At 44.3% G+C, this 12,573-nt stretch overlaps 1 protein-coding gene across 1 annotated transcript in view; it reads right to left on the bottom strand.

Annotated features, from left to right (window-relative positions):
• The window catches only part of DEPDC5 (DEP domain containing 5), a 157,913-nt gene that overhangs the window by 47,489 nt on the left and 97,851 nt on the right, over positions 1–12,573 (bottom strand). Inside the window, exon 32 of the mRNA XM_025398090.1 lies at positions 2,946–3,054. Coding sequence (XP_025253875.1) covers positions 2,946–3,054 — 109 coding nt within the window. The remainder of the gene's footprint in view (positions 1–2,945; positions 3,055–12,573) is intronic.

Consider the following 12,573-nt stretch of genomic DNA (forward strand, 5'->3'; position numbering starts at 1 on the left):
ACTAAACATGGCAGCCAGATGGGAGGAGAGGATTCAAGGCAGGATAAGTTCTTGCTTAGTTTTTTTAGCAAACAGGGGATACAGAAGCAGCCATACCTTCTCCTCCACTGGTTGTGTAACAAAATCATCAGCAAGCTAAGACATATATAATGTCAGATACACAGCACTCACATTGTGAGGGGTTTTCTAAAGCTGTCATTCCCTCCCTACCCTACCCATGTGGAATTCAAGCAGCCATGTCTGTGACACAAAAATGACACAGAGAACTTTTTCAGTGACCCCTCCTTCCATCATTCTGAAGTAGTACCCTCTATCCTTTTGCAATCTTTTTACTTTTTATGCGGGGTTATCATAGAAATTCAGGAATGGCACTTGACACATCTCAAGTTCTCTGCTTTTCTGGAACTTTTCCTCAATTCCAAAGGTAGAATAACTGAAATATTTAGGTGCCCATTTTATTGATACTGCTGCCACTTCCTATAAGTGACTGCAAACACAAATACGAAACCTTGGAAACCTGTGGCTGTGCAGATGCTGATGCAGGCACCCGCAACGCATTCTAACATGAAGTGTTCCTTGGGGACATGGTTGGGCATTTCCGAGCATGTCAGCAGGGCTATTTGCTTTGGCCATCTCATAGCATTTTGTTTCACCTTGACTATTCAGGAGTTTACTTCCAGCCCTATTGATGGCTCATGCATGTGGATTTTAGTGTTCACCTGGATGATCAGGAGAGGTTTCTAAACAGTAATCTAATATATTTGTGACTATAATTTCTCTGCTTTTCAGTCTTGTCCTCGGCACTGTTTCTGATTCTCAAAGATGGTAATGAGTAGAGGCAAAACCTGGTGGACGGCACACAGGGTGATTTGTATCTCATTGTTCCACTGTGTCCCTTCTCTGCCAGAACATATAGAAGCAGAGGTGCTGAGGTTTACGTACATGTGAAGGAGGACAGGTGAAAAGACTCATGGTCAGCAGATCATTCCTTACACACAGACTATCCTTGATACCTAAAGCCACTCCCTAGAGAAGCGTTCAGTAAACTAAAGCTTGCAGACCAAATCTGGCCAGCCATCTAATTTTTTTACAGCCAGTGAGCTAAGAATGGTTTTTATGGGTGGGCGTGGTGGCTCACACCTATAATCCCAGCAGTTTGGGAGGCTGAGGCGGGTGGATCACTTGAGGTCAGGAGTTCAAGACCAGCCTGGCCAACATGGTGAAACCCTGTCTCTACTAAGAATTAAAAAAATTAGCTGGCCATGGTGGTGCACACCTGTAATCCCAGCTACTGGGGAGGCTGAGGCAGGAGAACTGCTTAAACCCGGGAGGCTGAGGTTGCAATGAGCTGAGATTATGCCACTGCACTTAAGCCTGGGTGACAGAGCGAGACTCTGTCTCAAAAAAAAAAAAAATTTTTTATGTTTAAAAATAATTTTAAATGGTTATGGAAATACCGTACTTACACAATAGCTTTGTTTTGCCTCTTGGCCACAAAGTCTAAAATATGTATTTAGCTTTGCCAACATTTGGTTTACAAGTTGCCCACGGCCTTGGCTGATACTTTTTTCTCAGATTTTAATCCCTCTACCCATGTAGTGTAATTCTAGTATTTAGGCTAAGGAATTAATCAGAGGTGTGGTCAAATAATTATTGCAAGCATAGTCACTGCAACATTATAACTGTGGTATACTGTAGAATAATTTTTAAAGTTTATAGAAAAATACCAAAAATCATTTAAAAATCACCATCTATAATTTTAACCAAAAGAAGTTATAAATGAAGGCATATTCACATGATAAAATGATATATAGCTATTTTTTTCTTTGGGGTTGCTGAGGGAAAAAAAATGAAAGAAAAAATTATATAGTTATTTTTTAAAATCATGCTCTTTTAAAACATTTAATGACACAAGAAATTTTCATGATATGGAGGTAAAATAAACACAGATATATCATTTGACCACAATTTTGAAAAATAACACATATGTGTTGAATCTCCTTCATCTCCCAGTGATAGAGATAAGAGAGTGGTAAGTACAGTCAACTCGCCCTATCACAACACAGAGTGATCTCAGAGTCTGAATTTCCCAGAAGGAGCTGACAGAGCCAAGTCGATTGGTCTTAAAAGACCCATGGAGTTTTCGGCTCCTCTACTGTACTTGTTCCAGATAGAGGCCTAAAGTCTCAGGTTTTTTGTATTTTCCACCCACCCCAGGATGCTCCCATTTGACTGTATTTCTCAGCAGTCTGAGAAAACTGATGGGAATTTCATTATCAAAGAAGAGAGAGCTCTGGTGGAGGCTGCTTCAGTAGTTTTCTGTTCCCCTCTGGGAAAGCTAAAGACGAGGGTGAAGGAAAACCAGACGGCCAAATACAAAGCTCAGGCCAGATCTTGGGCATTGAACCAACAAAGTTTAGCTTAACTGTTGTATCTTATTTTTTTGAAGCAGGGTCTCACTCTGTCACCCAGGCTGGAGTGCGGTGGTGTGATCATGGCTCACTTCAACCTCAACCTCCTGGGCTCTAGGGGTCCCCTCACCTCAGCCTTCTGAGTAGCTGAGACTACAGGTAAACGCCACCACATCTAGCTAATTTTATTTTTAATTTTTTTTAGAAATGAGGTCTCCTTATGTTGCATAGGCTGGTCTCAAACTCCTGGGCTCAAGTGATCCTCCAGCCTCGGCCTCCCAAAGTGCTGGAATTACAAGCATGACTGACTGTTTCATATCTGGATTTAACTAGAAGTTAGCTTCCTTACAACTGTGAGCAAGAAAGTTCTTATATAAAAATAGTAACAGTAATAGAACCCTTAAAGGGTTCAGGGTATAATTCATCCAAATCCTCAGCACATGCAATCCTGGATCTGAAGGGCTATCTGTTTTACCCTCCACACTGAGCCTCTGAGAGCACAAGACAGCTCCCCGCTCCAGTGGCTTCCTTTACCTTTCGTGGGCTGTCCATGTAGGTGGGAGTCATGGCGACGCTGCTGCTCTCGGCTGACTGGGCGGAGCTCTTCCCACCATGCACAGCTGCCTGCTGTTCTCCCAGGCACCTGAAAGGAGGAAAAGCACAGGACAGCAGCTTGCTCAGAGCTTCCTGGTGAAGGATCCACGTCCGCCAAGACGCAGACAGCTCTGTTGCTGTCATCTTTGAAACACACACTTCTGCCTTGTTTCCCTTTCCAGCCCTTCATGATATGCGTAATTTCATTCATTGTGCCTAACGATCACCAGTCCTCCACAGTAAATCAGAAAATAGCCCAATTTTAAAAGCATTCTGGCAGCATCTGGTGCTTATATATGACCTTAAAAAGGGAACTGACATGGCTTGAACACCATTTTTTAAATTCTTGTAAAAATACTTTTTTCTCAATTTTTATTTAATATACCAGCAAAAGCACATTCTGAATGTTAAGACTGCGTGGCAGGTCATGCCTGTAAACCCCACACTTTGGGAAGCCAAGGTGGGCGGATCTCCTGAGGTCAGGAGTTTGAACCAGCCTGGCCAACATGGTGAAACCTCACCTCTACTAAAAATACAAAAAATGAGCCAGGCGTGGCAGTGCACGCCTATAGTCCCAGCTACTCAGGAGGCTGAGGCACGAGAATCGCCGGAACCCAGGAGGCAGAGGTTGCAGTGAGCTGAGATCGTGCCACTGCACTCCAGCCTGTGCAACAACAAAAAAATAAAAATAAAAAAAAAGAAGACTGCATTAACACGCAGCATAAACAGGAGAAAATGTGTTAATTCTCTATATATTTTGAAGGGATTTATATGTTAATCTTTCCAATGTGCATAGCTACATCACCCTCCAAACCAAATTAACAGACATTATCTCATAACGCAAGACAAATACAGTTTCCTTATGACATCTCATCCCATCTCAGTTCTGATGTACATGAATGAATATTTTCATGTTTATTTTCCTAATTTTTTTCTGTTCTAAAATTAACTACACTTTATTTTAGATTAAATTACATAGCTTTAATATATCATTGTTTCATTGTTAGGTTTCAGAAGGCTCAAATTAAAGTCTTAAGTGCTTCATTATTACTATAATATATATTACTTCTTGTGATGGACAGTGCGAGGCAGGGCCCAGCCCCCTCCACGATGGCCTTGTTGTTGTCCCAGCACTGGGAGGGCTGTCTAGGAGGCTCTGTCTCAGTTTTCAGCTCCTTCAGGGACAGCCCCAGCTGCATGGGCTGCCACAGTCAATGAATGGGGTGTGTGTGTGTGTGTGTGTGTGTGTCTGCACACGTGTGTTTGTTGGCCTAACTCAACACATCTCTGAAGGCTGTTCTAGGCTGTTCCTGTGGGATCTCCTGAGGCTGTCACTGGGTCTGGGCTGTAGTCCAGCTTCTCTCGGCACCCACTCCGGTTTCTTCCCCATCCCTCCCACAGGTGTTGTGCCCAAGGGCTCTCCTTAATAAGCATCCTATATGCTATATTCCATCTCAGTCCACTTCCCTGAGAACCCAATTTGCAACAATTTTCTTAAATTCTGACACTTTTGTTACTCAATGCGAAGTAATCACATACCAGGGATGCAAAAATCTGTTTCCATAGTAACCTGTTGCACTCTCCCTTAAAATTTGTTTTTACATTATGAAAAAATACAAACATATACAAAAGTAAAGAGGACAATATAATGAATCCCTACATATCTCTTACCAAAATTATATCATTAGAGCCATTCTGGTTTCATCCATACACCCTGCCTACCCACATGAAATATTTTGAAGCAAAACTCACACATTGTTTCATCCTTAAACATTTCAGTATCTCTAAAAGATAACAAACGTTTTAAAAATTTTTCAAAAGTCAAATATTTTCTCAATTGTCTCAAAAAAATTTTTTTAGCTGGGTGTGGTGGCTCACACCTGTAATCCCAGCACTTTGGGAGGCCAAGGTGGGTGGATCACGAGGTCAGAAGATTGAGACCATCCTGGCCAACATGGTGAAACTCTGTCTCTACTAAAAATACAAAAATTAGCCACATGTGGTGGTGCATGTCTGTAGTCCCAGCTACTCAGGAGGCTGAGGCAGGAGAATCACTTGAACTTGGGAGGCAGAGGTTGCAGTGAGCCCAGATCGTGCCACAGCACTGCAGCCTGGGCAACAGAGCGAGACTCTGTCTTTAATTAAAAAAAACAAAAAACAAAACCCAATAACAAGACTCAATTAAGTCCCTACATTGTCATATGTTATGTATCTTAAGTCCTTTTTAAGGTATAAGCCCCTCTTCAACTCTCCTTATCCTTGCAAATTATTTGTTAAAGAAAGTAGCTCATTAGCCGTGTAAACTTACAGAGTCTGGATGTGCTGATTACATCGCTTTATTATATAACATGTTCTTCTGTGCCCTGTACTTCCTGAGAAGCAGAACTTACATCAAGGGATTTGGGCAGATTTCGGTCAAATTTTGGGCCACTATTCTTCCTAAGTGGTACCTGTGCACTTCTGCCTGGAGGCCCAGAATGGCTGCCTCTCTCTTATGATGTGAGCTGCCACTGATTATCTTTGCTAGATCCATTCATTCATCAGAGACTACACATAGTGACAGTTCATCATTCCTTCTGTATTTATTAGCTGGGATATTTTAAAAAGAGAAACTTCCCCACACCAATTACTTGGATGCTCTGAGGTGTAATTCACAGGACAAAAGACTAAGTGCTAGATTATTTTCCTTGTCCACTGACACCAGTCTCTCTTTCTATCACAGCGCAGCGTGTTTTCCTCTAAGTCTCATCCACAAATGCATGATGTGAGATTCTCTTGCATCCCCAGTGACCACTCAGATGTGTCATCTGATGCACACGACAATCCACATGTACTGAGTCACCTGCTATATGCTGATGCACTGACTAGGAGTCAGGGATTCTGAAAAGAAGACTGACCCTGTCCTTGCCCTTAGAAGCTCCTCTTCTAATGGCTCAGGAAGAGGGGACTGCCACAAAACAACCAGTTACAATGCATATGTGTATACATGAGAACATACATGAGGGGATGCTTGGGTATGTTCAGCCAGGAGGGGGCGCTAGCCACACCTCCATGGAGGCAGTGACATATATGCTCCGGGTGGGCCTTGAAGGGTGGGCAGGAGAAAGACACAGCCTACACAGAATCAGGAAGGGTAAAAGCACGCAGACACCCTTCACGCGCCTCTGCAGGCAGATGGCACAGTGTGGCTCACTGCTGGTGTGCTTTCCCCAGAAAGGCCTGAGTAAGACGTACACACTAAAGCCACCTTGGACAGAACATGAATATCCATCTGCTTGGTGGGGTTTCTCTCTCTCTGCCCTAACTTGGCTGTCATTGGGTCATCCTCATCTAATAGGAACAGAAAAGCCCACTGGCCAGCACCTGCTGCCCAGACTGGTCCCACTGCTATTAATCAGCACAAAGCTAAGATTCCAGGGCTTCTGTCTTCCACAAGAGCCTGACTAAATGTATACGCCTACAGATAAAGATGGGAAGAAAACTGGAAGAAATATACACGGTTAGATGTAAGGTAAGATGGTGGGACTACAGGTGAAATTTTGTAAGCGTTTTCATGCCGCTGTATGCTGTTTTGCATAATAAATAAAACGGAATCTGTTTGGGGCAGTGAAAGAAAAAACAAAAACACATAAATAAAAAATTCTGTGCAAGCAAATGTTATACAAATGTTATATAAAGGCCTGGCTCCCTCTACTCTACCTCTATTGAGAAAATGTAGCCCGTCTCCCGGGAGCAGTCATCCGTGGCAAGGAGGAAGTCTTGGATATCTTTGTCCTGCCTCCTGCCTTGGGGTTGGCTGAGAATCTCACCCTTCACACTGGGGGTACCACTACCCCCACGATATGCTTCTTCAGTGTAAGCAGAAACACGCTCCTTGGTGCATACTAACAATGACTCACTGACAAAATAAGATCCTTTCACCTCACCCCCAGCTTGACACCCCTCCCAGCAACGTATGTTCCTTGTTCTCTTTTCCAGTGGGAAAAGTCTGTGATTAGTTACAGGGAGAAACTGCCACACAGACTCCTGGCATCTTCCTTGGTCTGATAAAGATATTTTCAAAAGAAGACCCAGTGCCCTCAGAAACAAACCCAACCTACCCCAGTTTTCCTTCTCTCATCTGTCCCCTCACCGTAGGCACCCTGCTGTGTTCTTCATCCCTTCCTTTCCATCTCATCATCACCCTCCATCCAGCCTCAGCTGCCTCTTGCCTGGACTAGCGGGAGCCTCCTGATGGGACTCTGCCTCCTGGCCCCTGCCCACCAAGCCATCCCACACAGGGAGCTCATCTCTGAAAAAACCACTTCTGCCAAAGACACCAACTGGCTATTTCATGATATTAAGGAATTGTTGTAATTTTAAAGGTAGATTATAATACCATGGTTTTGGTTTTTTAAAAAAGGGTACTTGTCTTTCCGAGGTACATTCTGAAATATTACAGATGAAGGGAAAAGACATCAGGAATTTGATTTAAAAAAATAAAAGAAAAGGAAAACATAAGTTGGATAGAAATGAAATTAGGTCAGCCATGAGATGATACTCATTGAAGCTGGGTGATGGGTAAGCAGGAATTTATTATACCAGTCTATTATTCATATCCCTTTGAAATTTTCTAATAAAATTTTTATTTTCATTTTTTATTGAGACAGGGTCTTGCTCTATCGCCCAGACTGGAGTGCAGTGGTGCAACTGAGGCTAACTGCAGCCTAGCCTCAACCTCCCAGGCTCAAGCAATCCTCCCACCTCGGCATTCACCACCACACTAGGCTAATTTTTTGTAGAGATGGGGTCTCACTATGTTACCTATCCTGATCTTGAACTCCTGGGCTCAAGTAACCCTGACCTCTCAGTCTCCCAAAGTGCTGGGATTACAGGCATGAGTCTCCCAAAGTGCTGGGATTACAGGCATGAGTCTCCCAAAGTGCTGGGATTACAGGAGTGAGCCACCATGCCTGGCCTGTAATAGAATTTTTAAAACTTTCAAAGGATTCCTCTTGCCATGAGAATGCATAAGGACAGCCTAGCGTCCAAATTCCCATACTGTCTTTCAAATTCCACGTCTGCATCATACCTCACCCTTGCTTGTTCAATGTTACTTCTGGAAAGCCTAATGTGTGCAGGTTCCTGTGGGCATGACAGACCCTCATACCAAACAGTCAAGGTCTAGCCTCCCCTAACATGCTCACCTCACATCTCTACAGGGGAACCCTCAGCATCCTCCTCCTCCATCATTCAATAAATATCCATTATACACCTACTATGTGCCAGGCACAGCATGCAGCCTCTGGCCTCAGAGCACACAGTCAAGTCAGGGAGAAGTCAACAGATGACTGTAGCTCCCAGCAGAATACTGGTAAGTCCTCTGATGGACATAGGCCCAGGATGCTGGCAAGCACAGGGAACTTGATCTAGCTGTGAGGTGGAGAGGGGCAGGGAAGGTGGCCCAAGGCAGTGTTTTGTCTTTCCTCAAGTCTCACCCACCCCCATGTAAAGGCTTTGCTTCCTACAACGCCAGCTTGAATCCCACCACCCATGACACCACACTCTCCCTGCCCTCCCAACCAAGTGTGGTCCCAAAAGTGTCTTATCAACTGTTGCACTTAACTGTTTATAAAGGGGCCACATACCCAAAGGCCTAGAGAAGCCAGCTAGGTAGCATGACTGAGTGTATAAGACAAGTGTAAGACCAGAGTGTGAACCCAAGGCATATGCCCCTTCTGAAGTGCCATCTCACCGTGGCTGGGTGCAAATGTGGATCCTGTGTTAATAGAGCCTCTGCTATTTCAAGTAAAGCTGGATTTTTTTTTTTGAGATGGAGTCTCGCTCTGTCACCAGGCTGGAGTGCAGTGGTGCAATCTTGGCTCACTGCAACCTCTGCCTCCCAGGTTCAAGCGATTCTCCTGCCTCAGCCTGCCGAGTAGCTGGGACTACAGATGCGCACCACCATGCCAGCTAATTTTTATATTTTTAGTAGAAATTAGGTTTCACCACATTGGCCAGGATGGTCTCAATCTCTTGACCTTGTGATCCACCTGCCTTGGCCTCTCAAAGTGCTGGGATTACAGGCATGAGCCACTGTGCTCGGCCTCAAGCAAAACTGCATTTTCATACATTAACTATAATTTTTTTTTTGAGATAGAGTCTCACTATGTTGCCCAGGCTGGTCTCGAACTCATGAGCTCAAGCAATCCACCCGACTTGGCCTCCCAAAGTGCTAGGAGCACGGGCATGGGCCACTGCACCTGGCCAACTTTGCATTACAATAGTCCTCACTTACTTGAGGGGGATATGTTCCAAGATCCCCAGTGGATGTCTGAAACCTAAGGTAGTACCAAGCCCTGTATCTACTATGTTTTTTCCCTATAAATACATACTTATGCTAAAGTTTCATTTATAAATTAGGCACAGTAACAGATTATCAACAATAACTAATAATAGAACAACTATAGCATATACAGTAAGAAAAGTTATGTGAATACGGACTCTCTCTTTTTCTTTCTCAAAATATCTTATTGTACTGTACTTGCCTATTTTTGGACCACAGTTAACCTTGGGTAACTGAAATCGCGGATTGAGTATATTATATTCCCAGCCAATATGAAATTGAGGATTGCGTATTATACTATATTATCTATAATATATTGTTTTATATATTATATATCATGTACCATGTCATATATATTTTTAATATAAAAATTCACATGCAATCTATACAATCCAGATTTTTATATGGAATCTTCAAATTTAAAACCCGGCTCAAATTTTGTTGTTGTTGTTGTTGTTGAGACAGAGTCTCACTCTATTGCCCAGGCTGGAGCTTAGTGGCACAATCTTGGCTCACTGCAACCTCTGCCTCCTGAGTTCAAGACATTCTCATGTCTTAGCCTCCAAAGTAGCTGTGATTACAGGCGTGCGCCACCACACCCAGTGATATGGTTTGGCTGTATCCCCACCCAAATCTCATCTCAAATTGTAGTTCCCATAATCCCCATGTGTCTTGGGAGGGACCCAGTGGGAGGTAACTGAATAACGGGGGTGGTTTCCTCTATGCTATTCTTGTGATAGTGAGTTCTAATGAGATCTGATGGTTTTATTTTATTTACTTATTATTATTAAGACGGAGTGTTGCTCTGTCACCCAGGCTGGAGTACAGTGGTGCAATCTTAGCTCATTGCAACCTCCGCCTCCCAGGTTCCAGCAATTTTTCTGCCTGAGCCTCCTGAGTCACTGGGATTACAGGTGTGCGCCACCATGCCCGACTAATTTTTGTATTATTAGTAGAGACAGGATTTCAACATGTTGGCTGGACTGGTCTTGAACTCCTGGCCTCAGGTGATTCACCTGCCTAGGCCTCCCAAAGTACTAGGATTATAGGTGTAAGCCACTATGCCCGTCAAGATCTGATGATTTTACAAGGGGCTTCCCTTCCCCTTCACTCTGTACTTCTCCTTGCTGCTCCCATGTGAAGAAGCATGTGTTTGCTTCCTCTTCCGCCATGATTTTAAGTTTCCTGAGGCCTCCCCAGCCATGCTGAACCATGAGTCAATTAAACCTCTTTCCTTTATAAATTACCCAGTCTCGGGTATGTCTTTATTAGTAGCGTAAGAATGGACTAATACAGTAAATTGGTACTGGGGAGTGGGGCACTGCTGTAAAGATACCCGAAAATGTGGAAGCGACTTTGGAATTGGGTAACAGGCAAAGGTTTGAACAGTTTCGGGGGGCTCAGAAGAAGACAGGAAAATGTGAGAAAGTTTGGAACTTCCCAGTGACTTGGAGGGCTCAAAAGACAGGAAGATGTGGGAAAGTTTGGCACTTCCTAGAGACTTGTTGAATGGCTTTGACCAAAATGCTGATAGTGATATGGACAATGACGTCTAGGCTGAGGTGGTTGCAGATGAAGATGGGGAACTTGTTGGGAACTGGAGTAAAGATCACTCTTGCTATGCAAAGAGGCTGGTGGCATTTCGCCCCTGCTCTAGAGATCTGTGAAACTTTGAACTTGAGAAGATGATTTAGGATATCTGGCGGAAGAAATTTCTAAGTGGCAAAGTGTTCAAGAGGAAGCAGAGTTTGGAAACTTGGCAGCCTGATGACGTGACAGAAAAGAAAAACCCATTTTCTGGGGAGAAATTCAAGCCTATTGCAGAAATTTGCATAAGTACAAGGAGCCTAATTTTTTTATTTTTTATTTTTATTTTATTTTATTTATTTATTTATTATTATTATTATTTTTTTTGAGACAGAGTCTCGCTCTGTCGCCCAAGCTGGAGCGCAGTGGCGTGATCCTGGCTCACTGCAAGCTCCGCCTCCCGGGTTCACGCCATTCTCCTGCCCCAGCCTCCCGAGTAGCTGGGACTACAGGCGCCCGCCACCGCGCCCGGCTCAGTTTTTGTATTTTTAGTAGAGACGGGGTTTCACCGTGGTCTCGATCTCCTGACCTTGTGATCCGCCCGCCTCGGCCTCCCAAAGTGCTGGGATTACAGGCGTGAGCCACCACGCCCGGCCTTTATTTTTATTTTTTATTTTTGAGATGGAGTCTCGCTCTGTCGCCCAGGCTAGAATGCAGTTGCACGATCTCCTGCTCACAGCAAGCTCTGCCTCCCAGGTTCACACCATTGGAAGAGCTTAATGTTAATCACCAAGACAATGGGGAAAATGTCTCCAAGGCATGTCAGAGACCTTCACGCCAACCCTCCCATTATAGGATTGGAGGCCTACGAGGAAAAATTGGTTTCCTGGGCCTGGCCTAGGGCCTCCTGCTGTGTGCTGCCTAGGGAAGATAGTGCACTGCATACCAGCCACTTCCGCCATGGCTAAAAGGGCACAAGGTACAGCTCAGGCATGGCTTCAGAGGGTGTAAGCTCCAAGCCTTGGCAGCTTCTATGTGGTGTAGAGCCTGTGCATGCATAGAAGTCAAGAATTGAGGTTTGGGAATCTCTGCTTAGATTTCAGAGGAGGCAGAAGTTTGCTTCAGGGGCAGGTCCCTCATGGAGAACCTCTGCTAGGGCAGTACAAAAGGAAAATGTGGGGTTGGAGGCCCCACAAAGAGTCTCTGCTGGGGCACTGCCTAGTGGAGCTGTGAGAAGTGGGCCACCATCCACCAGACCCCAGAATGGTAGATCCACCAACAGCATGCACTATGCACCTGGAAAAGTGGCAGACACTCAATGCCAGCCCATGAAAGCAGCCAGAAAGGGGGCTGTACCCTGTAGAGCCACAGGGCTGGAGCTACCCAAGGCCCTGGGAGCCTACCTCTTGTATCAGCGTGCCATAAATGTGAGACATGGAGTCAAAGGAGATCGTTTTGGAACTTTAAAGTTTAATGGTTGCCCTATTGGATTTCAGACTTGCATGGGGCCTGTAATCCCTTTGTTTTGGCCAATTTCTCCCATTTGGAACGGGTGTATTTACCCAATGCCTGTACCCCATTGTATCAAGGAAGTAACTAACTTGCTTTTGACTTTACAAGCTCATAGGTAAAAGGGATTTGCCTTGTCTCAGATGAGACATTGGACTTGGACTTTTGAGTTAATGCTGGAATGAATTAAGACTTTGGGGGACTGTT

Source organism: Theropithecus gelada, chromosome 10, assembly GCF_003255815.1.
Source record: "Theropithecus gelada isolate Dixy chromosome 10, Tgel_1.0, whole genome shotgun sequence".
In the NCBI taxonomy this organism is placed as follows: Eukaryota; Metazoa; Chordata; class Mammalia; order Primates; family Cercopithecidae; genus Theropithecus; species Theropithecus gelada.